At 55.5% G+C, this 27,319-nt stretch overlaps 1 protein-coding gene across 6 annotated transcripts; it reads right to left on the reverse strand.

Moving 5' to 3' along the window:
- Positions 1 to 25,040, reverse strand: BAHD1 (bromo adjacent homology domain containing 1). 6 transcript variants are annotated; one of them, XM_060618940.3, is made up of 8 exons: positions 23,660 to 24,012; positions 9,972 to 10,055; positions 7,420 to 8,859; positions 5,222 to 5,604; positions 4,091 to 4,250; positions 3,602 to 3,678; positions 2,706 to 2,806; positions 1 to 2,232 (listed from the first exon to the last, which is right to left on the reverse strand). In XM_060618940.3, exons 3-8 carry the CDS (start codon positions 8,843 to 8,845, stop codon positions 2,043 to 2,045), a joined length of 2,337 nt encoding a protein of 778 aa, XP_060474923.2. In that variant the 5' UTR covers positions 8,846 to 8,859; positions 9,972 to 10,055; positions 23,660 to 24,012; the 3' UTR covers positions 1 to 2,042. The 6 variants fall into 6 exon arrangements, with proteins under 6 accessions (XP_060474923.2, XP_060474921.2, XP_060474915.2 ...); XM_060618938.3 differs by lacking the exon at positions 9,972 to 10,055 and adding an exon at positions 19,337 to 19,428 and having other exon boundaries at positions 23,660 to 23,758; XM_060618932.3 differs by lacking the exons at positions 9,972 to 10,055; positions 23,660 to 24,012 and adding an exon at positions 24,972 to 25,040 and having other exon boundaries at positions 5,222 to 5,601.
- Between the last annotated feature and the right edge of the window lie 2,279 nt (positions 25,041 to 27,319).

A 27,319-nucleotide genomic window follows, 5' to 3' on the forward strand; every position in this document is an offset into this window, starting at 1 on the left:
TCCTTTTCTAAATCAATACAATTTTTCAAATTTATTTTTTTCTTAAAGAAGTACTTCTAATCTCTGTCAAAAGGGAGGTGAGGAAAGGTCCTCCCTCCCTTGTAAACACTGAAATACAGATCTGAGAAACCAGGGTTGACACACACAAAAAGTGCATTTTACAAAATATCAACTAAAATATATTTTACATGAATTATGCTTCCAATGAAATTCTACCAGCTGCATTTTCAGGTTCGAAAAAATATTTCGACATCTAAGATTTCAAAAGCATTTAAGTTCTGGGCAGCAGACCCTGCCTCCTGGGAGGAGGGGCCTTGATCTCCTTTCCTGCTAGGTGAGGCTGGGCTCCTCAGCAGCAAGGGCCAAGCACCCTGGGAATGAGCAGGCTCCAAGGCTGGCTCTCCAAAGGCCCCATGGCCACTATGCCAACCTCTCTTACTGCCCCACGCCTTCCTCCTGACAGCTTATTCAGTACAAGGGCACCCTAGCCCCTTCCCTTCAGGTTTGGGATTGGGCTTTCTGTATGGAAATTCACCTCTGAAGCCTCCAGGGCCCCCCTAAGCCCAGGGACCAACTGGGAGCAGCCTATAAGCACAAGGCTGGGAGCGCCCACAGGATGTGCTTCCACCTCCCTCTCTAGACCCAGCTTGACTGTCCTCACCCAGTGTCACCTCCTTACATGCCGGGTCTGTGCCTGCCCCTTCCTAGGGGAGAAGAGGGAGTGCTGCCCTCCTTGGCTCCTACCCCCAGGGGTGTGCCCTGTGTAAGTGCTCACAAGCAGGGCCCAAGCCACACTGTGCTCCCCCCTCCCCTCCCCTCCCCACCATGCTCCTCTTTGGTACAAACAGGAAAGAACCAGGCTGCTTCAGCCCCCTCACAGATAGCCCCAGGGCCAGGGCCTAGTCCTGACTAGGACAAGAGGGGGCTCAGCCTCTAATCTACTCTGGGGAGCAGCATGAGGTGAGAACGGGGCCCCTGGGCAACAGGAACAAACTGAAAATGCAGGTCCTTAGCTCCTAGAGTGAGTGGCTGCAGCTCAGCAGGTCTGTGGACTGATACAGTGTTGATTCTCGCAGGGATGTAAATTAGTGCAATCTACAAAAGACTAGGGTAAGGGGTGGCAGGGCAAGGGGAGCCACAGCACTCCTTTGGTTTGATTTCAGGTGGGTGTGGCTTGAAGAGTCATGTATGAAGTTCTGCAAGAGGTTTCCTAGAACCTCCAAGTGTAAGGCAAGAGGAAAAGTCTTCAATAAATCAGGTAGCAATTTTCCTTGCCCCCTGCCCCCCACCCCCTCCCAGCTCCCTTCTGCCCTCCCAGACATGATAAACCTCATGTTGACCAGTTAGCTTCTGGGAAGCCAGACCTGCTGGGTGGCCCTCACCAGGAGGCAGACAGGAAGCTGACTCCCACAAGTGGGCCACACCCATGACTATGTGCACTGGGTAACTTGTCCCAGCACCAGGGGCTACTGCAGGGGCAAAGGAGGAAGCCAGGGAAAGGCCCCGAGTCTAGAAAAAGCAAGTCCATGCTCTGGAAGCCAGACTCTGGCTCTCTATGCCTCAAAGGAAGGAACTCGGAGCTGTGCTAAAATCTGGGAGAGCCTGGTCCCAGGCTGATGGGGAAGCAGCGGGTCACAGTGGGTGAGGTAAAGCTGGCTCCCACTCCCTCTTGAAGGGCCCAGGGGAGGCTAAAGAGCCTAGTGGGCCTTGTTCCTGAAAGACTCTCCCCTCCCCCAGGGCCCCATGCCCCTCAGGCTTGGCCCAGTCTCAGGGAAGACTGCTTCTTTAAGCCTCCACCCAGGCAACCATAGAGAGGTACCCTGGGCCAAACTGAGGGCTGTGATGCTTTCCCTATACCCTGGCCTCCCCTTCCCTCCCAAGGGCCCAGTACCCATAGGGATCCCTGCCCTCCCCCCCAAGAGAACCACAGGCCAGCAACTTCAGGTCCCTGTGGCCCCTTAACCAAGTGCTGTGCTTCAAGCAGTACCCCCTGCCCCGAGCCCCACTTGCCCGTGGGCAGCCTCAGTGTGAGCCTGAGGAGGCTACTGAGGGTTCTTGAGGATGCGGCCATGGCGGAAGTCATAGACATGGCGGCAAAGAAACACCAGCTCAGGGTCCGTGTCCTCGGGCACTGTGCGGTGTGGCGGGGTGGAGTAGTCCGCAGAGGGGGGCACCAGTGCTGTCTTTCGGCTGGGGAGGCCCTCGCCTCGGCGCTTGGCCATGGCACAGAATCTGCAGTAACACACCACCATTTGCTGTCTTTACCACAGCCACCTTTGCAGGAAGATCAGTTCCTTCCCCACCCTGCCCATAGAGCCGGGGCATCCCCTCCCACCCCCACAAGGGCTGGTGCTGCCTCCATCCCTGTCCTGGGGGCTATGCCCTCTCTGCCAACCGCCAGTCCATCTTCTCTGTCACTGGGGAAGCACATCTGCTGGGTCCTCCCTCCCAACACCTGCCAATTCTCCTCGATGGTTCTCTGAGAGCAGTACTGTAACCATCCTCAACTCTGCCCCAACCACTCTGTCTTAGAGGAAGAACAATTTTTCGTTCTTCTACAAACATCAGATGGTGGAAGGCTGTGAAGAAGAACATTCTGGGAGGTCGGGCCCAGTGAATGAGATCCCCTTGGGAATTTCAGCCCCCGAAACAGCCCTGGGGAGTCTGAGGGGAGAGGCTAGACAGAGGTGCAGGGCACCACCCACCTGCAGTACTCAGCAAAGGTCAGCACGTAGCACTTCTCCTCGATGCAGGCCACACTGTTCTGGTCCTGATGTCTCGATGCAAAGACTTCATTCTGCAAAGGCTCAAGGAGAGAGAGGAGGTTGTTGGTACCAGGATTGGAAGCACCTACCTCCAGTAGCAAGGTGGACGTTAACTCTTCTCCTGGGACTTGTGACCTGAGGTAACTCCAGCTAGTGCCCAGGAAGCCAGGGAGCATCTCTGGAATTCTGGCCTAACTGCTCCGCACCTAGTGCCCACCCCAAGGCACTCCTCTGTTCCCTCCTTAGGTCCCTCTTACTCAGGAATAGCCAGGGGCCTGTTCCAGCACCGCCCCCCCAGCCCATGTCATCAGCCTCCTGACCCCCAGCTCAAGGGAGGAGAGGGGAACGGGTGCCCATCTCCCCATGAGATGGAAAGTCCCAGCAAGGGAAACAAAGTGAAAGGGAGCTCAGACTGCGGGCGGAGTGACCACACCGATGGCACTATCTCTCCTGGCACACAGCTGGGTAAAGTGCCCAAGAGTGTCTGGAGTCTCTTCTCTCCTCCCTCTCATGCCACAGACGGTATCAAAGGGGGCCAGGTGTGCAGTTCCACCTCCCCTTTCCTGCTGCCAGGAGGACACATCTACTTGCTCCCATTCTGGCATGCCCTTGGGGGCTTCCCTTCCTGTTCCCCTTTTAAGACAAAAGTTACTGTTCCCTTTAAAACATGAATTGGATCAGTGTTGGGAAAAGAGGCTAAAACCCAGGCCCTTCCATGGCGTCCAAGGCGACGATCACTCGACTGCCCATGGCTGCCTCCCCAACCATGTTCTTGGTGCCGCAGTTTCTCCCTCTGCCACCCCTGCCCTCCCCAACACACCTGCCAGGCGGCTCACCTCGTGCATGCTGGGACTGCGGCCTCCCTGTAAGTGCTCTGGTCTGTAATACCACAAGAGGCTCATCATCAGCTCTCCTAGGGGGACAAGAGAAGCAGTCATGGCTTGAGCTGGCAACCCCAGAGTTACTTAGACAGGCAGGAAGGCTGGCCACCTGCCCTGCAGTCTCATCCAACTTCAACGCCTGGGCCAATCCTGCAGGCTCCAGCCACCCATATCCCCTGCCTCAGGCCAAGCCTGGCAGCTCAGTGGCCTGGAATGCTGTCAGGCATGGAGGAAGAAGGGGGAAAAGGCACTGACAGGTGAGGGGGAGGGGGGGGGCCGGTGCCTACCCCTCGGTGGCAGGAAAGGTTAAAGAGCTGATCCAACCCAAACCACAAGGCCATCTGCAACCCTCAGCAGCAGACAGATGCCGGCTGAGTGGAAGGCAGACTCTGTGCCAAGAACATGAGGAGACTAGTAGCAGGTCAGACTCCAGGTAGGGGGTACCTGATTCAGGGTTCTCCCAGAGGGCAGAGATCTTGGCCACATAAGGTGTGGATGTCTTTCGTGGGCCTGACTTGAGGAGGACAGTGTCCCGGACCCGGATGGTCTCTCCGTGCCGCTCCACTGCCTGGTAGCTCTTTCGGATGGCTGGTTCTGGTTCATCCTAAGCAAGAAATCAATGACACAAACAGGCTCGTGGGGGCCACATTCAGAGTGAGGAGGGGGAAGGGAGGGAGCGAAAGACATTCTCTTTGTGCTTTCCTCAGGGCAGTCAAACCACTGAGGATGGGAAGCTGTAAAAGCAGCTTGCACAGTGGCCTCTTCTCCCTAAGCCTGGCTCTCAGGAGCAGGATGCGGATGGGAGATCCCCATGGCTGGAGAAAGAAAGAAAAATAGGAATAGGGCTGGGAAAGTGGCCTAAAGCTTCTGACGCTGCGCTATGAACACCACACCCCAAGAGCTGGCTCTCTTGCTCCAAGCCCACACCACTGACAAAGTCCTCAAACTTCCTATTGGGGCAGTATGGGTTTGACCCGTAAGCCCTTAAGTGGGGGTAGCCCTGGGCAAATTAGTCTGCTGCCATGCCTCAGTTTCCTCATCTGTGAGATGGGGATAATTATATGAACACGGGATATGTACCTCCCAGGGTAGTAGTGAGGAATAATACAGTATTTACTTTCTGCCACCCAGAAAGTACTCAATGAAGTTTAGTCAAGCATTTTCATCATCTGCATCTCCAACGTTCCTGGCATCACACTCATTTTCTCTGCCTATCCCAACGATCCCTATGCATACTCATCCAAGAAGCCTCCATGAAATCCTCCATTTTATAATCCAGGATAGAAGGGACAGTATGATCAAGGATGAGCTGTGAAGCCACTTCAGATGGGTTCCCTGAGAGTCGGCAACAGAAATGGAGGTCAGCAGCTCTGACTGTATGTCCCTGGAGCTCCTCAAAGCACATGGTACAGGATCGGTGGGGCTAGGGAAGGAGGCCGGGCCAGCATGACTGGTTCCCAGGGTAGAAGCCTGGGAACCAGGCTCGAGTCCAGGGTTCCTGGAACCCACCTCAGAGCAGGTCCTGTCCCCACTGGCCCCTTCCCTCCTCCCCATCGGCTAACAGCTGGCACTCACCAAGACATAGACCGCCTTCTCACAGGCAGCCCCAACGGGAACCCAGCCGTTAGTGCGGCGGCGGCGGCGGCGGCGTGGACGTGGGCGCTGGACGCGCGGTTGCTTGGGGTGGCTGGGCCTGCAGGCAGCCTTGCTTCTCGCAGTGTGCCTACAGCTGGAGCCCGTGCGCAGACCTGACTTGGAGCCGCTAGGAGGCTTGGCGCTCTGAGGGCACGCACGGGCTACCGTCTGGGGCTCCGAGGTGGGTGTCTGAAGATGGGGGACGGGCTCCGCTGCAGGTGGCACACTGGGCACAGGGCATCCCAGGAGGGGGTGGGCAGGTGAGGCAGGGTGGCCGGCTTCCGGGAGAGGAAATTCCAGCTGGCCTAGGGACCTGCAGCCTTCTGGGGAAAAGGAGAGAGGGGTTAGGACAGGTAAGGACAAGCAGTAACAATCCCTCTGGCCCCCCCTGCTTTCAGAGCCTACTGTCTTAATTCGGAGTGTGTACCCAAGGGTCCCTGAGGTGCAAGTGGAGTCAGGGGCCTCTGAGGTAGACTGTCAGAGTGACTGGCCAAGGGTGCTTCTTGACCTTGGAGACCGGCCCACAGCTATCTCCCCCTTCTAGCCTGCAAGAAGGGCAGGTAATGGGAACAGAGTCTCTAGCTCTGACTTATTCTCCTCCGGGGCTTCCACAGTGCTAAGGAGCAGGGGAGTGGGTGTCAGCCCAGGATGTCAACCCCAGACCTGCCACTCACCGACTGTGTGACCGCAGGCAAGTCATGCTACCTCTCAGTGCCTTGCAATAGAAGCAGGAATGGCAAATATCATATAGAGTGTCCCAGGCGTTTTTCTTATCAACGTATTAACTCATCTCATCCTTACATCCTTACATCAACCCTAGGAGGTAAGTACCACTGCCACCATTCTAAATTAAGGAAACCGAGACACAAGCAGTTACTGGCTTGTCCCACGGTCACGTGTCTAAGGAAGTGGGGGAGAACATTTCACTCTAGGCAGTCTGGCTCCAGAATCTGTACTCAATTACATGCCATGTGGCCTCCCGTATGTAAAGTGCTTGGAACAATACCTGGCACGTGGTGCTTACTGGTGTTCCAGGGTAAGGGGGTAGGGTCTTGGGTCCCATGGTTTAGGGGGTCTAGATTTGGGAGAGTGGTACAAAAAAGAAGGAAAAGCCCAAAAAGCAGCCTGATCTCATTTCTTAGTGCTCCAACTCACACCAAAACCTGAAACAACCAGTCGGGCCAGAGTCAACTGGTCTATAAAGTTGTTTTATAGACCCCTACAAGATGGGGTGTGGGGTAGTAGCAACGAGAGCCCTGGTAAGGCCCAGCCTCTCATTTCATCAGCAGCAGGGTAGACTCGCTAGACAGGATGGCTCTGGTCACCTCATTTCCACCCAGGAGCCAGGGACAGAGCCTGGAGAAGCATGTGAGGACACGCCTGCCAGTCTGGGGTAAGAGTGATCACCGTGGGGGTGTCTCATTGGCTACAGCGCAAGCCTCCCTGGTGTCTGGGTCTTGCTAGGAATGGGCCTTGCTAGGAAGCAGACACCAAAGCCACGGACCCTGTCAGCACTCTGTCTGTGCCAGGGAACTCTGCTGGTCTACTCTCGGAGTGTGCCCCCTGTTAGCCCCCAGCAAGGCGATGCCAAGTCTGGGCACCACCTCTCTCTCAAGGCCTGTATGGCCAGGGCAAAGCAATCCTGCCGCGTCTGGCACCACCTATTGGGCCTGGTTACCCACCCTCCTTCCCATGAATGCTGAACTAGGCCAGCATGCAGATGGAATGGGCTCCTGGAAGGTAGAATTCTAGCTCTCGAGGAAGGCAAAGGGACATAGGAACAACTTGGCAAAAGCACTAATTTCAATACCTAATTTGCTATTCAAGAGTCTGAGAATGGGTATCCTAATGGGGAGGAAGGGATGGCTCTCCCTGCCCCCTCCACCACCACAGTGCTACCTAACTACCTGGCCAAGAGATCTCTATACACAGGGGAGCCAGAGCAAAGAGCTAGACACAGGCCCCTTTTCTGGGAATACTCCTTGGCTTGGGGCATGAAACTAGGGGAGTCTTCCTTTTCCAAAGCCCCCTACCACCCATGTTGTAACTAGACCTCAAGGAACCCCACCCAAAACATGGCCCACCCTCCTAGGACACTATCTGACTCCCTGGGACATCCCACACCTAAGAAGGCTTACCTGCTGCAAAAGGCATTTTGTAGGGGCAGCCGCCACAGGTGGTGCCAATATGGGTAAGAGACGGGGGCAACATTTCACAGATGCTGTAGCCATTCACTCCAGTGTCCTCGCTAAAGCAGTAGCGAGAGCCCCAGGGAGGGTGTTGGAAAGGGGTGCCCGCGGGCACTGAGCTCGGTGCCAAGAGGAGCCCCTCGTTAGGTGCAGCCACTGGGGACAACTTGCCCTCAGGAAGCATGGGGCAGGGGGAGTAGCCTCCACGCTGCAGCCCATCTTGGCTGCAGTACAGGTAGAAGCTGCCTAGTGCAGGGAGCTCAGGCCTACCACACAGGCCACTGTAGTGGGCAGGGTTGCCAGGCATCGGCAGGGGGGACAGCTGGGGTGCAGGGAAAGAAGGCTGGTGCAGTTCCTGCTTGGGGGCAGGTGACTCCTCGCCTGGGCGCCCAGGCTCCGGCTTCAAGGCTGCCTGCCCACCCATCAGCAGGGGCAGGTGGGGGCGCAGCCCCAAGGGGCTCTCCAGAGCCTTGCTCAGGGGCTGGTAAGGTGGCTGGCTGGCCGGCCCACGAGGGGTGGCAGATGGCCATGGCTCCTCGGGGTGCTTTTGCCAGCCGGGTGGACCTACAGCCTCCCCAGAGCCAAGCCCCTGCCGGGCCTTGGGATAGTTCTTGCCATTGACTTTAGCCCACTTTGGCCTCGGAACCCTCAGTGCTGGTGGCTCTGTGGAGCGCCCATCTGCTTCTGGGTGGGCACGAGGCGGCCTCAAGGGTAGCTCCCGCTCCTGGCTCAGCTTTAGGAAGGCAGCTGCATTCAGGCTGGCCAGTCTCTTGGGAGCTGGGTCACCATCTCGACGAGCACCCTCCTCAGGTGCTGGCTCTGGGGACAGGTCCCGACTTCCCCCTCCGAGGTCCTCTAGCCGGGGCCGCTTCTTGGAAGAGGACCAGCCCCCACTGGCCCGGTCACGGTCCCGACTGCGGTGAGGGTCTCCCCCTCGACTGCGACGAGTGCCGGCCAGGCTGCTGGCATCCTCCCGCTCCAGCAGCAGGTTATTGAGGGCCTCCGCATTGAGGGAGGCCAGGCGCCTCTTGCGGGGCTGGGCAAGGGCAGTGTCCTCACTGGATGGGGCTGGGCTGAGGGGCTTGGGCAGGTCAGGGGGCAGCTCATCAGCCTCATCTGCACTCCGTGGACCAGCCACATTCTCCAGGCGGGTCAACAGCACTTTGCAGGCCTTAGGCTTCTCAGGAACTAATGGGCGCTTACGAAGTGGGTAGTTCTTGCGGCGCCCTGTGAGGTGCCCTGGGCTCTCGGGCATGCCTGCTTCCACACTCTCTGCCCCCTGCTCCATATTGCTGCCTTCCATCTGCAGGGGCTCCCGGCGGCCAGTGGGGCCCGAACTCAGCATGGGAAGGGACTTCCTCCGCGTGTGTGTCATGGAGTACTTTCGATCTGCAGGGCAGAAGGCAGGCAATGAGAGAAGCCCACCTTGCCCTGCCCTGTCTGCCTCTCCTCTGCTGCAGCCCATCCAGTGCCACCCCCCGCCCCCAACCTTCCGTCACTCTGGCCTACACTCATCCCATCTACAGCCTGGCTTTTCCCAAGACCCCTCTTCCGGGCGGGGGGCGGGGGGGGGGGCGTCCAGTGGGATCAGGCTACCAACAGCTGTGCAAGGACTGGCTGCCCCACTCTTCTCTTAACCTAGGGTCCTTCTTTGAACTAAGCCCCTATGGAAGGATGCAGACCCTGGGATGAGAAGACAGAAAGTGCTGGGGGCAAAGTTCTCAGTCTATCTATTCTTCTCCCACTAGATACTCACTGCAGGTCAAGAAGAGGCTGTGAAGATGCCAAGCCAGGATGGGGGCTTGGATGGTGGGAGCCCATCTGTTCCTTTAAAAACATCACCAACCCTTCCCCCATCCTGGGGCTTCTGCGATTGGCCACAGGAGGATAAGGACATGGACAGTGGGGAGCTAAGGTGAGGAAGTTGCCTGCTCGACTGTGGAGGTAGCAAAGTCCAGCCTGTGGGGACACCCTGCCAGGCACATACAGCAGGAAAGCCACAACGTGCGTTTTGCTGGAAAAGCCCCCTGAAGGGGAAGGCCTGGCCTTGAGGAGTCCATGGTCAGGGGAGGTCTGGGCCAGCCCTAGAAGCCAGACCCACCATGGTTCAGATTCTAGGGAAGGGCAGCCCAAACAGTGCCTGTGCCCAGAGAAGGGATGTCCATAAGGCAAGGGCCAGAATCCCTGGGTAGAAAACTCGCAGAACACAAACTAGGCCTGTGGTATAGCTTTAAACCCTCACCAGCCACTAAGAGGGAAATGAAGTATCAAAGGAAAGAACTAACTCAGGGGATAAACTGGGCTGCCTTGCTAGTCCTGCCCTATTTCTCAGGTCTCCTTCCTGGTAGGCAAGAAGCTGGGCAGAGAAGAGGGCTGGGGGTGGGGTGGAGTGGAGTGGGGGTAGCGGCAGAAAGCCCAAAGCCCCAGAGAGAAGATGCCCACTTGACCAGGCATCATCCCCTAACTTTACTTGGCAAATACTCCCCTTGCCCCCAACATACCTGGGGCAGCCTGGGCCCCCTCCTGAATGAGAGGCCAGAGCTGGGCTGTATCCTGGAAGCTGGCATGGCCAAGGCAATGGAGAACTGGTGGGTGGGGGGTGGGGGTGTCAGAGTCAGTGGTCAGAGACTACTGAGCTGTTCACTCCTTACCTACTCCCCAAAGCAAAGCAAGGTGCTGCCAAATAAGGTGTCAGACAAGGCTCTGCCCTCTCTGGCACCCTGCAACCCCCTCCCCACCCAGCAAGCCCAGGCTTTCCAGCTTAATTTCCCCACTGCTATTGTTATTCATACTCACTCTCCCCAGAAGCTGGGAGCAGTCCCTGCTGGGCCAGGATTTAACCCTGAAAGTCCCAAGCCTGACAGCTCCCAGGAATTCCTGAGCCCTTCCCAGCTAGCTCCTTTGGACTTGGGCCAATGGCTGGGGTCACTGGGTACCTTTTCTCCTGACACATACTCCACTAGTTGAGAAAGAGTGCTCAGAAAACGAGGCTGAGGGCACCGTGGGTGTCCCTCGCCCTCAAGAAAGGACTCGGAAAACTGGAAAAGGGAGGCACTGTGCCAGGCATTGCTCTGGCCACGTGCGGGGACCTGCCACTGCCCAGAGACCAGGCCGGGACAAGGCAGAGTCACAGGAGACAAATCCATTCCTTCCTGAAGCACAGACAGGAGAGCTCCTTAAAAAATCCCAGGCATCTGCTAGGCTCCCTAAGACTTTTTCCTGCTTCTAATCAGGGTGACCACCCATCCCTGTTTGCTCAGCAGGCTTATTAGCAATGCCTCCTTTTACTCTCAAAAGCATCCCAATTGCTTAAAATCCACAGGCCCCTTTCTCAAATGCAGGGCACCCCTGTGCTGGAGGAGGCGCAGCAATAAGAAGCACATCTGTATTTCCTACGAAAGCCTAGGCCCAGCCCTTCCCCACCCCCAAAGGGCCTGGAGACAGAGGATTTGTGAACAGACCGCATAGCTGAGCAAGAACCGAAGCCCCTCAACAGGCCCCAAGTTACCAGAGGAGTCCGGCCTGGGAATGGCTGGGGGCCAAGGCTGAGGTCACCTGGGCTTGTGGCCTTTAAGGACATGGACACCAAGTACAAAGCAAGTACAGGGCCAGATGGAAAAGAGAGGGTGCTCAGGGAGGTGCTTTCAAGCCTGGCAAACAAAAGAGCTCTTAGCTGAGAGGTGACTGGCCTGTCCCTTATTCCCCCCCATCCACCCCCAGTTTGCTGGTGGACCAGCTGCAAGAGTGGACTCTGGGATACTTGCCTCCCTTCTCAACACGCAAAAGGTCCCAGCAGGTGAAGGTTGGGAGGGAGCCTTCCACTGTAGGGAGACTGGCCCCAGAACTTGGGGTTGCATTCCCTGTAGTATCGTACCCACTGTCCCCTGATCCCAGGAAGCCTCTAAATCACAGGATGCAAGTCACATTTCCAAATCAAGCATAAGAGCCTACTGCTAGCTTCCCTTGAATCCACCAAATCCCTCATCACCAGCAAAAGAACTCCTAGCTTTCGTGTGGTGCCTAAGGCAGCAATGTCACTCACTGTTCTGAGGAGAGGCTGGGGTCTCTGCTGCCTCCCTCGCTGCCCTCCAGTCTGAGGAGAGCGAGAGAATGAGTCATGCTTTGAAGCCAGACTTGTGAGAACTTCGGCTGCAGCTTTTCCCTGGGGTGGGGCTGGGTGGAGGGGGCTCCTAGCCTGCCAGGCCCCTCTAACCTGCAGGGGTGGCCCAGCTCAAAGGGGGAAGAAAATCCTGGGAAAGCAGGAGGTGTGGCTCCCATTCCAGCTCTGCCAATGCTCCTGCTGTCCTGTCCTTACACACTAGCTCAACCAGAAACTTCCTACCACTGCAAAGAGACAAGGGTGCCTGGGTTCTCTCAGCACCACCCTTCTCTCTGGGAAGCCTTGTCCTCCCAGGCATACATGGTCTGGGCCCCCTTGAGAGAAGGTTCTTAGGAGGGACTCCCCAGGACACATTACTGCTCACCTAGACTGTGTCAAGCTAGCTCACACTGAAGAAGACCAGTCTGATCGTCCCTAGCCTGATCGGCCAACAGCCAGCTGCCATGAAGGACAGTGGCTGGCCGGTGTCCTCCATACCAAAGATCCAGCAAACCACAGGTTGAATCTAAAATCACAAGTGTATTCCAAAGACAGCAAACAGGCCATCACAGCCCCAGGCACTTTGGGTCACAAAACTGAGCTGAAGTGTCCATATCCTGTACCCCATGTCTGCTCAGGACTAGAAGTCAGCTCTACAAAAGTAAAAAGGGAAGGAAGACTTGAGTCTTGCCCGCAAACTGCGGCAGCATCATGCACCACCCTCCGCTCTCACAGGCAGAGCACACCCAAAGTGTTGTGTGCAAGGGAGGGTCAGAGGCCTGGAGGAATGTGGGCTGTGGGCACTGCTGAAGGGAAAACCAGTGTGTCAAGTCCAGATCACTCCTGCAAACGGAGGCTGCCCTTGGGCTCTCAGCTTTGGCCGCACCTCTCCCCCTACCCTTACTTACCCAGCTTCTAGAGTATACACCCACCCCCATTCTTAGGGGTTCAGGACCCAGGACTCTGCCCCACTACCCTTCCTGAAATCTCTGCATTTTAAATTCTACTTTTCAGGCTTTTAACTTTACTTTTAATAGGAGGAAAATATGCAGGGGGGTCTTAGGCAAAGGCAGACTAGCTGGTCACCTGGGTGAGGGTCAGGAAGGTCCCTGACCCAAGCCACCTCCCAACTCCGATTACACCTAAAGCCACATGGTTGGCACTGAATTAAGCACTTCCTTCCTTTGCGCTCTCTCGGAATAATTTCCACACTCCCCCAAAGGAATAACAGTTTTTCATGAGCACTGACTTTCCTGAATCTTCTATCAGAGAAGAAAAGCAGCAAGAGCACAAAGGCACGCTCCTGTTGACTGAAATTTAGTTGGTGTTACTTCACGGAAAAACAGGTGAAGCTGCTGAAATTCTTATGATGAAGCCAGGTTAAGTCGAGTCTGGGGTCCCTCCAATCCCCCATGGCTGGTAAACTGGAAAGAACCAAACCTTCAAGCGAGGTGGACCTGGATTCGAATGTCAGCTCCGTCCCTGGTTAGCAACTTATTTAACTTCTCTGAACCTGATTTGTTCATCTAAAATGGATAAACCAGAAGGAATTTTAAGAATGGTGGTGAGGATGACGCTAGTCTCTGTGCAGAAGCCTAGTAGGGTAGGAAGCAGGCAGACCAACTTCTCCCCCACCCTCCAGACCCACAGAGGAAGGCAGTGGCTCTTGGCTTGGGGGGCAGGTTCCCCACATCAGGAGCCCAGAGCTGTTGGGGCAGAGAGAGATCTGAAAACCTAGCCTACACCTGAACTCTGCTCTGCTTCTACTCTGCCAAAGACACCCAAGTGTCAACCCCAGGTAAAGATGGAGAGGCTATGGCGGGACTTGTGTGTGTGGGGTTCCATCTACCCCACAGGGAGAGGACAGGGGCAGAAACTGTATCCCAACAAACCCTAAACAACAGCTCCGTGCCTCTGGGAAACACTCAACTGGATGGTGAAAAGCCCAGGGGATGGGGTCAGGGGGGCATGCGTTTGCCAGCTTCCGCCATCTGACTGCTGCTTCAGCACGGACACCCACAGACAGCAGAAGTGCCCGAGTCCCCGGGATGCTGCCCTGGAAGAGGAACCAGTGGCCTCAGCCACCACCGGCTCCAACTCTCCAGTGCCTGTTTAGCTTCACCTGCTGTGGGCACCCAATTCACTCTGCAGTCAACCTGATATCCTACAACCCTGGGCAGGAAGCACCCACCCCACCAGAGGGAATTGGCCTGACCCATCTGGCCATAGCTTGTTTTATAGACTGCCTTCAGGTCTAGTGGCCAGACCACCTGCTCCTCATACTTCACTGTGGAGGCTCCCAGGAACTCAGACAGGTGGGAGCAGCTGTACGGTGAAGGTTCACACCCATCACACATTGGGTCTGGTATCTCAGCCAACCCAGCCTGGCATCCGGGTCCCATCTTTGACTACTTCTGTCTACCCGGACCATCCCAGCAAGAGGGCCCAGGCATACAGGCCCAGAGCAGCACCCACGTGTCCAGAACCCCCACTTACTTCTGGCTCCAGACGCAAAGCTGGACACCAGCCTCTCGTAACTGTAAAGGAACACAGATCTCAGTGGGGAGTTTTGACTCAAACTATAAAGTGGACTCTTCGATTTTATATGAGAATTACAATTACGTTCATGAATATAGTTAACAGTACAGATGGTGGAATCTCCTCAGTAGAAAATGCCAGGGCCCTCAATGTGGGACAAGGCCCTTCTTTTAGTGGGGGCTGAGAGTGAGAGAGACAGTGTACCCCTAGGGTCCAGAAATCAACATACACACATGGACAACTGCACTACGACAGTGGGCAGAGAGCACTGTATTTTAGTTACACCATGGTGCTCTGTTTTAAGAAATTCTAACCTGACAAATTAGAAGGCAATCACATGCAATACAAAACTGGTCTTTAGGGGCGCCTGGGTGGCACAGTCGGTTAAGCGTCCGACTTCAGCCAGGTCACGATCTCGCGGTCTGTGAGTTCGAGCCCCGTGTCAGGCTCTGGGCTGATGGCTCGGAGCCTGGAGCCTGTTTCCGATTCTGTGTCTCCCTCTCTCTCTGCCCCTCCCCCGTTCATGCTCTGTCTCTCTCTGTCCCAAAAATAAATAAAAAAACGTTGAAAAAAAAAATTTAAAAAAAAACAAAAAAAAACTGGTCTTTAGAGGGTTTCCTTAAAGGCACACGCACCTACTTCAGGTGATGTGCTTTCTCTAGCTTCTTCCTAGTGCACAGCTTCTCTGTGCACAAAGTAGACCTGTAGCTGCAGGGGCCATTCCCGCTAAGCCAGAGCACCTGCTACTCATTCCCAGGCACATGGCATCTCTTGTCACCTTTGCTCATTCAGCCAACATATGCTGACTTCCCATCGTGGCTCAACACAGCAAATGTGACACCTGCAGGGGCTAGAAGCCACTTCATACTGCTGCTAATCCTAAGTGGGCTTGGTGCACAGCCTGAACTCTGAGCCTTGGTTTCCTTGTCTACACAGCAAAGTTGTTATGAGGATCAAGTTGAATGATCATGTGTGTCAAGTGCCTAGCAGAATACCTGGTATAAGTCAGATGTGCAACACAAGCTCGTTCTTTTTCCCTGCGTGTCAAGTATTAGGCTAAATGCTGAAAAAAATGCAAAAAAGACTACGAAACTGGAGCGTGGGCTGGTAGGAAGAAAGAGGACAAGCGAGTGTGACAAGGATTGTAACACGGTGCTTAGAGTTTGATGTGGAGAGCTATGGCTCCACGGTAGCCTCACTAAGTGACATATGCACCAGGTCTTCGTTTACAGACACTGACTGAGGGCCTGTTTCATGCGCGGTGTACTGAGGGAAAAACAACCTGAGAAATGTGCTGCATCAATGCTTGGATGTAGGAAGGAGCGGTGGACAAAAACTGAAGTCCTGAGGCAGGAGACAGATGAAACTATTCCCAGACTCACCCTTATTAGCTCCATGTAGGATTACTCCAGCCTGGGGGACAAGAGAGTTCCGGGCTAAGGCTCCCTCAGACTCTCCCAACCAGACTCCACAGTGCCCAGGCTGGGCCAGCAGCAGATCTATTCCTGCAGCAGGACCCATTCACTCTGGGCAGTTAAAAGTGTGGGAGAAATAAAACAGAAAGATACAGGGCACCCCAAACCTCAGCAACAGGTCCTCAGCAGAACTGAGAGGAAATGTCATGCTACTGACACACACAATTCTTCAAAAAACACGACAATATCTCACGGGCCTGCTCTGGGCACCTGCCCAGAAGGGCAAAGGATATGTGTCGGTTCAACCACCAGGACACTCCAGGAACCAACAACTTAGATTTCTAAAGCGGCTTGCCAAGACTGGAGGTGCTATCTCTTGTCCTGAACAGAAGAAGCTGGCTGGCCAGGCCAAGCTGGGAGCTCTGCCCTCAGCCTCCCCAGCAGAGTGCGAACCTTCTGAATGAGCCAGCCATGAGCAACGAGACCCAAGACCAGGCCTTCCCAACACTCCACCAGCACAAGCAGAACCACAAGGCCAACCCTACCAGAGTTACAGGCGCCCCACACAAATAGCTCAGACATGACTAATTAACTAAGTGATTAGGGCCACCCTCATTAGGATGCAAGCTCTATGGGGACAGGTGGGCTCTGCCTGCCTTACCACTAAATCTCACCCACAGGGCTTAATAAAAGCTTGTTGAGTGAACAAAGATCTGGCCACCTACCTGCTCCACCACATTTAAAACATTTCTACCCTAGACTGATGGCATCACTTGGAGCCCAGGACAGGAAACTCTGACCCCCTAATTCTCTCCCATCCCCAGGACTGTGCCTCTTCGACGTAATCAACAGTTCAATAGGGCTACTTTAGGAAATCTCTCGTATTTACACAGCACAATGCTCTTTCACTACTATCCTTTTCCTTCTCTCTCTCAAATAGCCCAGCTATACCTCAGGAATATATTCCGCTCACTCCACTTCTTACCATAAACCGTTAAGCAAGCAAGGGTGGCACACTCTAGTATAGAGGCACACTTGTATTAAGACAAAGAATGCCACAGATATTAAGGTGAACTCAGCAGCGAAGAACCAGGGTTAGCATTATCAGTCCCCAAATCACCTAAGTGTGCAGTGTAGGGAATTCTCAATTCAGCACAGAGGCTTCTAGTCTAACAGGATGGCTGATGTTTGTCAAGCACTCACTACCCACCCACCCTCCACTCTCTGCAGGTACCATTCACTCTCATTTATCCTCACAACCGCCTCATGAGGTGGTTGCTATCATCTTGTCCTAACAAGGAGAGAACAGGTAGAGAGGGTAAAAGAACTCGCCCACACTCCTGTGCTGTCAGTGCTAGAGGCAGGGCATCTAGGGTCAGTCCCCCAAAGCCCACAGCCCCAATGCAATACAGGACAACTGTGGGCTCACAGACCAACATTCAAGATCAACTTGTACATTCAATTTTGTTTTTCTGTGTTGTTTTAAATTATTAGTAATAGCGTCTTATTTATTTTTCCTAATTTTTCACCACAAAGGAACTAAAGATGTACTCCAATTAAATGGCATTGGTGGGCTGGCCAGAGAACATAAACATAATTTTACAAACTGTTTCTACAGCAAAGTCTGCTCAAAATCCCCAGTCAACTCTTATATGCGCTTTGGAAAGAAATCCATTTTATATCCTAGAAAGGGGTGAGGGCTTCAAAGATACGTTGTCTTGATTTTACAATAAATCCAGAAATGAAGGCTACAGACTTCCCCCACGGATCTCACCACATCGCTTGAACCAGATGGAATCTTCCTCCAGTCTGAACTGCAATCAAGACTGCAATTTGGTCATCACACTCCAAACAGCAATCTTAATATTCAAAGATGTGTCAGCTACCCCTTGGCTACCTCCCTGTGGGCTGAGTAAATCTAAGTCCTTTCAATGTTCTCTGGAGATCATCTCTTACAGTCGTTTCACCCACTTTATAATTCTTTTCTACATTGTCTGATCTGTGTGAACCCCTCCAGGCACATGGCAGGGGACGCCCCTCACTTCATGATGAGGGCCTGCCGACTTTGACTATAGTAGGAATGTGACTCCATCTTCCCTCCTGGCATACCTGTCAGGGTATCCTGGCATCAAACTGGACCCTAATTTCTTTCCCATGATTTCTTCCAAGATCTTCTAAACCCTAACGATTCACCTCTATTCAACCACCTGGCCAAATGAGAACGTGATTAACAATCTCCTCTCCACTCCCATTTTAGACAGGTAGGCTATAGCTGGAGACGGGCCTAAGTGTGGGCCACCCCTCTCCTCTGCAGGAAACTGAAGGAGCTCCATGGGGGTTCCAGACTGAAGGGAAGTAGGAGCAGCCATCACCACTCCAGGTGAGATCTTGGGGTCACAAAAGGCGGAAAGCATACCAGGTCCCTCCTCCTTAACCAAGGATGGAGGGGAGGTGGACAAAGCTCCCACCCCAACCCCCACCCCCTGTTCCACCACAAGCCACTGGAAAAGGAAACTAATGAGAAAAAAGACATAGACACCAAGTTCCTGCCTGGCATTGATCCTGTTAACTAAGAGTCACTTATTTTTCGTTCAGGTAACTCGGTCACGGTGCCTTGGAAAAAAAATTCCCATTTCAAATCTCAGAAAGGCTCAGAGACAAACCCATTCTTTTATTCCTGGTGGATCAGGCCTGCGGGATCTCAAGGACAACATTTTTGTTTTTGTTTTTTGTAGGATGCTGAGTCAGGTGAATAACCAACCAACCTCTGCAGGTGTTTCCCGCTGGGAAAAATGGAATCTGGCTGAAAATCCTTCCCAGGACACAATACAAAGTCTCGAGCAGGACTCTGCCCTGAGGCCTGCTCACCAAACCCACAGTCCTCTGGTTGTGAGCTTCTACACCACCCCGCCTAGGGCACCGATCTCCCCACTGGAACCCCAGGGCCTGCTGCTGCTACTCAGCTCTGCAAAGCCAAGGGGGAGAGGGAGCTCAGTGGAGCTGAGGGGGCTTGTCCGGCCATCTGGACAGGCCCCTGCAGCCTCGACTGCTGCTGTTCCTCCTGTTGTTCCTCCTCCTCCTCTTCCTCTTCCTCCTCCTCCTCCTCCTCCTCCCTGTTAGCTGGGTTACTGCTCATTAGTGGTAGTACCAGGAGGTGGGCAAGGGACACGTAAAGGAGCTGAAATTCAAACCAGCCCATTTCATTCCAGTTAGGTGCCTCCCATAAAACCAGGCAGGATTTCATCATCCAAGTTCTCCCCGTCCCCTGTCCTGAGGAGGTCGAAAGAGCCCAAACTTTGAGGAGCTGCAGAATCTCAGGACCCCAGGTGTCAGGAGCCTAGGTTTCTAATCTTCGTGAGCTGTTAACTATTCTCTGTATTTTCTGTCTTGTCACGGTTAACAGACCCTCTAGCTGTGAGCTGACCCACAGAGTCAAGGCCCTGGACCTACAGAGCAGGAGTGCATGCTGGGGCTGCCCTTAGTATCGAAGCACTCTCCTTGTCCCTCCAAAGTCCCCGGCATAAATGGCAAGTTCACAAAGGAAGTGAGTCTTGCCAGACTGTGCTAGCGAATTCCCATAAATACTTGGGCCAGGGTAGTACTGCTTATGTAAAATGCTTCCCCATTGAGAGATGCTGCTTTATTTACATTCTTCACAACCCATTCATAAAAAGGAGGCCCTTTAATGTTGGGGCTGTTCGTATAATGCTCCATAAACCCGGCAGCTTCGGCTGGCAGCCTTAGTTCAACACAGGCTACTTCTCAACTCCAGAGACTTTTTTCCCTTAAGATTTTTTTTTCTTTAATGACTCACCTTGCGACAGGGTGCTGAGGCCAGATGTTGCCGGAATAAGGCCAAGAGGAATAAGGACAGATAAAATTAAAACACACAAGTCCTCCTGAATGCTAGGACAGAGAGGTGGGGAGAGATGAAAATCAATAAATTGAAAATCCCCATACAACTTCAATGTGAAGTATGTATTTTGGGAAGTTGAATTCCTTCCAGGTTTACTGAAACTGCCTTTAGGGATGTCAAAAGGGTCCCCGACTTATACCTCTACATACCAGACGTGGTGTGGAGGAATTTTTTTTTTAACCCCGAAACAAAAGAAAGATGAAGGCTCATTCTGGCTTTTAACTTGCATTACGGATGAATAAAAAACAGTAATTTTCTCTGCTTCTTCACAGACATGTTCCAGGGGCTGCTGGATCCAAGAGGGGCACAACTGGCTCAAGGTAATGAAACTCAGACAAACCCCAGAAAGAGAAGAAGGACTGTGCTCGAGGATGCACAGCAAAACAGCCTGAGCAGCTGAGGAGAGAGCCCAGGAAATGCATTCTGAGGTAGCTTGTCTTCCGCTATAGTAGAAGCAAGGAAGAGAGAAGTAGTAGGGATTTTTTTTAATTGACGGGGAGCGGTCTGCATTGCCATGGCAACTGTGAGGGGTGGCCTTCCCGCTTGGAAGGGAAATGCTGGTCCATTAATCATCAAACTGGGGCACAAAAGGGAGGTTTGGGGGAAAGGGGATGGATGCACAATTTATTTTTTCACTGTCTAGACTCAAACCAGTCACCAGCCCTCTTTCACATTTTCCCCATGGTCCAAGGTTTGATGGTAAACAAAATCGGAAGTTCCAAGAGAGCTGGGATCCTAGTTTTCCCTTCTGATGGGTCCAGTGTGGGGCTGATCACGCCTCCATGTCAGTGATAATCACCTCTTCCAATGCCAGTCCCCAAAGTCCCATCCACGGGCCAGACCAGGAATCTTTTTCTTTTCTGTTCTCAAAACCGTGTTTTCTCCCTCATTTACACCCAGGATTTTGAGAAGAGATAAAACATATGGATTCATTTAGCATGGACAACAAGGAAAATTGCATAAGAGCAGCAAAGCCAGGTGGAGAGAATGGCCTGGTGGGGTAGGGGGAAAACAGGATTCCAGCCCTTTTCCAATTCATGTCTATATGGTGTCATGTGAGCAATCCACAGGACAGACTCTCCACCAGCTGGTATATCAGAAACAACAGCTAAGTTTCGTTTGTTCCCCACGCTAAAGCAACCCCAACCCCAGTGTGCCCTATGTGTGTGCTTTTGACAGAAAATATTGGAAACCACCAAGGACTCCATACTGAGCATTTCTTAGGAAGAAGGGAAGGTTTCCCCTGTTCCCAATCAACTAAGCAGCCAATTGCATTTATTTATTTATTCAACAAAAACAACACACAGTGCACTATACTAGAAATCCTGAAATACTCTGTCTCTCTCTCTCTCTCTCTCTCTCTCTCTCTCTCACACACACACAGATTTAACACTCATACTGTCCCTTGTCTTAATAAACTTCCAACTTACAAAACCACTCAAGACGACACCATGTTATAAAATTCAGGGTCACAATCCCAGAGGCAAGCAATGTTGGCCTGGAGTGGCCTGACAGCAAAACAAAGATGAGTAGGGTTCAGGTGGGAAGAGAGGAAGGCAAAAGGCTCCTCTACTGGAGAGAGCAGCAGACAGAAAGATGCAGGGAGATAGCTGTGTCCAGCATGGCCAGGGGAGAGCCACAGAGGACACGTCTAGGGTCAGACTGCAGGAAAAAAAGAGCCACTCAAAGTGTGTGAACAGGGGAGTGACATGGGGGAAGGAGTGCTTTAGGAAGAAGGCTCTAGCAGCTGTGTACAGACTGGATCAGACGGGCCAGAGGAAGCAGGAGGGAAAAGGGGGCCATGACAACATAGGCCTGACATGGGGACAGCAGAACAACAGGAAGAAAAGGGAGATACAAAAAACAAAGAAAGTCTTAACTGGAGTATACTCTCCAGAGCAAACCCTCCTAAACACCTGAGCTGTCTGACTTGAGTCTGCTGCCAGGCAAGAGCCTGTCAAAGAGGGAAACACTGTTTTGGTAATTTCCCTTTACGTCCCAGTGGCCAGACCAGCTCACCCCCTTCTGACTGCTACCAAAAGAAATCACATACCGTGTGGCCCTAGGGGAGGCAAGAAGGCCTTGAAATTCTTCACCATTCTCTGAATCTTAGACGTACAATTACATCCTCTCAGAATAAACTTTAGTCTCTTGCATGAGGTAATACCTCCCTTTCCCATAAGCCTCAACTCCACTCAGGCTGGGGTTTAGACCCTTCTGAGGAGGGGGCCAGAGGGCGACCATGAATTAACTCCATGCCCATACTAAGCAAGGCTGACATGCAGCCTTCCCAGGATTATAGCCAACCACAGCTAGGAGCAGCTCCTAATTAACAGCCACCTGAGGTGGGACTTGAACCCAGAAACTCAGCAAAAGCAGACATTCAAAACAGTCTCAGCCTCCCTGTCTTTGTGATCACAACTCTTCAAAGAGGTACAGGGTCCCATGAGGAGCCCAGGAGTTCTGAGTGGGTTTTTAGAAATGGAAAACAGCATCGAGCTTAGAGCAGATCACTGGTGGGGACAGATGCACTCAGTAGCTTAAGCCACTGGTTCCCAAGTGTCCTCTAGCTAGCCAAGGACAGTGGTGTCCCTCCAGGACATGTGCTCCCTCTAGGGTCCTTTTCTCCGTTTTTCAAAAGACATGGGAGTGGAGATGGTGCTGGGAAAGTCTCTCAGGTGGCATAAAGGAAAAAGACTGGAAACCTTTTCATTTAATCATTAAATTCCTGCCTGGATTTATAAACTCCAGCTACTCATTTCCCTTTGTGGGTACCTTCCTAGCTAAAGAAAAGTGCTGAAAACAATTGTGGATGGGTTGCTGGAGAACACTGGGGGGGGGGGGGGGGGGGCATCTCCTAGTCTTCAATCCAATTGGTCTTCTGCCCTAAGACTGTCGACAATAGACGACTAGAAGATATCCCAGGTGGGACTAAACCTCTGTCCATGGAGCAGACACTGCTTGCTGAAACCCCTCGTTCCTGGCAGGGTCTAGAGTGGCTCACCAGACTGTTGCCTTGGAGTCTACCAACCCGGTCCCATCAGCCAAGGCCCACCTTGTGCACCCCACCTCTGCCCCTCTGCTCCGGCCGGGTGGACCCCACTCTTCCCAGAACCAGGAGGCGATCGGCGGCTGGAGTGGTGAGCCACTGCCGCGGCTTCTCCCGGCGGGCACCCCGGCCCCCGCAATCCCTGGGGCAGAGTCCGGCCCGGTCGCCCGCCTCTGGGGGTGGGTAGCTCGGACCTGTTCCCCTCCCCGACGCCACCACCTGCGCCCGCTCAGGCGCCGCCTTTGTCCGGCGCTTCACCGCGGAGCGGGCCCCTCGGGCCCGACCTGACCTGGCCCCCGGCCCCAGAGAAGAGGCGGCGAGGCGGGCAGGGCCAGACCAGGCCCGGCCGCGAGCACGGGGTCCCGCTGTCACTTGGAGGCGGTCTGACAACTTCGATCCCCCCGCCCCACCTCGGACTCGGCCGCCGCTCCGCACGGTCTCCGCCGGGCCTCCCGCGGCCCACACTCGCTCCTCGAACCGGTTCCCTTCCGTCTTCGGCGCCTCCCTTCCTCCCGGCACGATAGGGTCGGGTCTACACTACCCCCCGCCCCGGTGTGGCCCCCATCCCCAGCCCCCCATCCAGCAACAACCGGTCACCTCCCAGCGCGGGAGGGCGCCCCCCACCCTGAGCCGGCGATCCCGCGGCGCCGCCCCCGGCCGCGGCCCCTTGCCTCGGGGACCGCGATGGGGGAGGGGGCGCGGCGGGAGGGGGTGCCGGGGGCCTTGCCGCCCGCGCACTCGGAGGCGAGCCCGCTCCACCGCGGCGAGGAAACGACCGGCGTCCTCCCGCCCTCCGCGGCCCGGGACGCCCTCGCCGCCGCCGCCCGGCCGAGCTGCCACCCTGCGGCCGCCACCCACCCCGCCCCCAGCCTGAGTGGCGGGCGGCCCCCGGGGGCTGTCACCTCGAGGCGCGCTGCGCTCCCCGATGGCGGGACCGTGGCGCCGGACCCGGGGGAGGGAGGCGGCGCGAGCAAGCGGGCGGCCGCACCTGCTTCGCGTCGTCCGTCCGTCCGTCCCTTCCCGGGCTGGCGGGGGCGGCGGCGCGGCGCGCTCGGTGGGGCGCGCTGACGGGCGGCCGGTCCTCTCCCCTTCACTCGTCTGCCTCCCTAGCTCGCTCCCTCTCGCCCGCTCGTCCCTTTTCCCTCCCTCCTCGACCCCGGCCCCTAGCTCACCCGGACAGCGGCGCGGACGGCGCGGCTCTGGGCGCCCGCAGGCCCCAGCCGGGCTGGAATCCGGCGGCTGGAACCCCCCGGGGGCGCTCAATTCCCGGGCTCCACGCTGCTGCGTCAGCGCCTCCTCCTGGGGGCCGGGGCCGGGCGGGCGGAGCGGGGGCCGCGGCCGGGCGGGGCCGTCGGGGGGGCGGGAGCGCCTGGCCGGGGCGGGCGGACGGCGGGGGCCGGACGGGCGGGGCAGGCAGCCGGACGGGCGAGCGGCGGGGGCCGGGCTCCGGGATCCGCTACGCCGCTCGCGGTTCCCCCACAAACTCCCCGAGAGCGGAGCCTCCGCCGCCCTCCTTCCTGCTTCCTCGTCCCCAGCCAATCAGCGGCGCGCCCCTCGCCCAGCTCCGCCAATCAGCCGCCCCGCCCTGCGCTGGCCCCGCCAGCCAATCCGGCCCTGGGCTCCCCCTCCCGGTCTCCGACCAATCAGAACCGTGGGTCGGTCGTCCCAACGCAGGGGGCAGCACGAGGCGGCCGGGGGAGGCGGTGCGGGGAGTGGTGGGGCCTGGGGGGAGGGGTACGGTGCCAAGGGTGGTGGCGGGGGGTGGTTTTCTTTGCCGGCTTCTTGGATTTTTTCTTCGGCTGCAGAGCCTGAACCGGTATCCCATGGTGACCCGACCCAGGAGCCCCAGTCCCCCAGCTGCTACCCCATCCCCCGAGAAATCTTATCTCGCCCCCGCCCTGGCCGTCACCCCTCTACATCCCCTTTCCCCCTTCTCCTCCCTAGCACACACTGTAGAAAACTGCGGACCGAGAAGCACCCCACCCTCGCCAGCGGCTGCTGCCCCCCGGGCAAAGGCTCGGGAAGACCAGCCGAAAAATCAAGCGAGGACAACCCCCCTTTCCTGCAGAAAGGGCCCCAGACTCCAGCGAAAGGGCCCCGACTGCTGAGAAGCCCCTCCCGCCCTTGCCTCATCTTTCCGACTTCCCTGCCTGCCACGTCTCCTTTCCTTTCAAGCAAGGTCGGTCCTAGCTCGGTAACCCCTCACCCGCATCTCTTTTTCCTCTTTCTCCCCTTCACCTACCGCCCCCCACTCCAGCTCCTAATTCACCTTTCTCAGAAGCCGAGTGTGGAACCCTCATCCATTCCCAGCTGACAGCAGAGCCTGGTCTGTGAGTCCTTGACACCCACACACCCTCTTCCACCACCGCGGGCAACATCTGAGCTCTCCGGGGGAGGAGGGAGGGGGCGGGCAGCCTGACAGCCCTGACTGGACTCCCTCCCTGGCGTCCCCAAGCCAGGATGGGACCAAGCGTGGACACTTACCTGCCTTCCCCCTAGTCACCGAATGCTGTGGCTCCGTCTCACACCCACAGACGTGCCTTTCCAAGCCCGAGCACGCTCGCGGGGTCAGCGGGGTGGGTGGGCACAGCAGGCTGAGGTCACACGGAGGTGTGGGAGGTCCCTGGGAGGTGCGGGAAGGGGCCGTGTCTTGGACAGCTTGTGTCGCCTGAGTCGGCATAGGGCTTCGCTTCAATAAGCACTGGCTGTGCACATAGTAGGTTCTTGAGAAATGCTGAGTCCACCCCAGAACAAAGCCTCATTCCCAATTCAGGCGGGGGAGGGGAGCTTTGGGAGGTAAAAGGAGCAGCAGCAAAAAGGGTAGTGTCAAGTCACCAGAGCGCTGGGAGCAGCCCAGGGAGGGGCTGGGCCGAGGACTGCCTCTGGCAGAGAGAAGCACCCTGAGTGCTGGGGCTGCCTGAGTGTGAGGAGAAAGCCAGCCTTGGAGCGTGGCTGAGGGGCTCCTCCTGCACCACACATGCTGCCTAGTGTTTCCTAGCCCTTGAGACTCCGGCACTCACCCAGGCAGCCTTTAAGACCATCAGGGCTGTTAGCCCCTATGGCGGGGAAATAGAACTCTAAAAGATGGTTTCCCCATCTGCCTCCAGAGCTGTCAAGGGGGCCCAGACAGTCTAAGCTGTGTTGGGAAACACGTTTAAAGGACATGGTCACCCAGTAGGGGAGGTGTGTGAATGAAAGCTGAAAGCTAAGACCATGGCATGGAAACTTCTCAAAGAGCCAGGTCCTCCTAGATAAGTGCCCCTACTTCTCCTACCTCCCACCCTTAGGGAAAGCAAATTCCCCAAACCTATAAAAGTAGGACACTAAAGGATTTCTCCCCTCCCCGAGCCTCCCAGGATAAGGATTCCTAGCAGTACCCCCCACCCCCAGCAGCCAGGCCAGCCCTACCTCCCCCCCCCCCCACCTCCCAAAATGCCCCTTCTCCCTGTTCGGGTCTGCTTCATGTGCTGATGTCCCCCACCCCTCATCGGAGACTGGTGGTGGAAGGTAACAGCAGCAGTGGCCGCTGGAGCTGAGCCATGCCATTCTGGCAGCCTGAAGCCAAAGCAGAAGAGGGGACAGGGCTTCTGTCAGCAGCCCAGCCTGTGCTGACCTTGGCTTCATGCCCACTAATGGGCAGGGATGGAGGCCAAAAGGGTCAGAAGAGAAACGTAGCTACTCACAGGGAAGGAGACCCAAGTGGCAGGAAGCCCATGCTCGGCCTAGGAAGTGGTTATAGGGTGAGGCTGGAGGAGTGGATGCCTCCCCCCCACCCCACCCCCAGTTTCTAGGAGTAAAGATCTATTGGCTCTGGGATGGGGGGTGGGGGGAGAATTGTCTTTATTTGGGGTCTTGATGGGAGGGAGAAAAGGGAACACTGATTAGAAAGGAGGATGAGTGGTCTTGAGAGCCCATTCCTGCCTGCCCAGCAGCTGGAGGAACTCTACTCTCAGAGCCTCCCCCCATGTGGGTGGCTGTCTCCTTTGCCCCAGGAGGCTCTGACTGAGTAGGCTACAGGCTGGCTAAAGGCACTTGGTGTTCCTCCTGTGCCAGCCCACTGATCTCCCCCGGTTCCCTGCCCCCTTTGTTAAAGCGCCTCAGTGAGCCAGCAAAGAGGCCAGGGACTGCACACCCTGCTTGTCCCCCATGGAAGCTTTTGGCCTCTCCTCTCCTCCTTTACCCCACTTGCTAGGACCTCTTTGCCTGGGCCTCTTTCCTTCCCAGTCCAGAGTCCTTCCACACCTGGAAAGGCCTCCACCTCTTCCTCTTCTAACCCTTCAGCTCCTCTAACCTTTGCTGAGTGAGTGCTCCCACCCCACTCCACCAAGGCAGTGGTGCCAATGCCTGGGCCCCATCACCTTTCTTCATCCCAGCACACCCAGGTATCCCCCAATTGAAAAGGACTTGCCACTTGGCCTGGGGACAGGAATGGATCCATCAGGTCTCCTGGACCACCCCTCCATGCCTCCAGGCAGGGGGCTCTCTCTACCCAGACGCCTCCAAGACCCATCTGGAAGGGTTAACTGCCTCAGAGCAGGAGAGCAGAGAGAGGGAGATGCAGAGAGGAAAACATCCAGGGCTGAGAGAAAACACGCTGCATACCCCTCCCCCACTGTGCACGACCAGACTGACAGCCGGGACAGACTGGCTGCTCCGTCATCTCCAGTCCAGCCGCCGGGCACCTCCCCCACTGCCCGCCGCAGTCCCTGCAGACTGCCTGTCCTCGGCTCCAGCTACCTGGCATCGGGCAGGGCACCCCAGCAGGGCAGTGCAGTCCTTGCAGTGATGGCAGTACCCACATTCCCCTTCCTCTGTTCCACGCTCTAGTCCCA

This window comes from Panthera onca, chromosome B3 (assembly GCF_046562875.1).
Source record: "Panthera onca isolate mPanOnc1 chromosome B3, mPanOnc1 haplotype 2, whole genome shotgun sequence".
NCBI classification, from domain to species: domain Eukaryota; kingdom Metazoa; phylum Chordata; class Mammalia; order Carnivora; family Felidae; genus Panthera; species Panthera onca.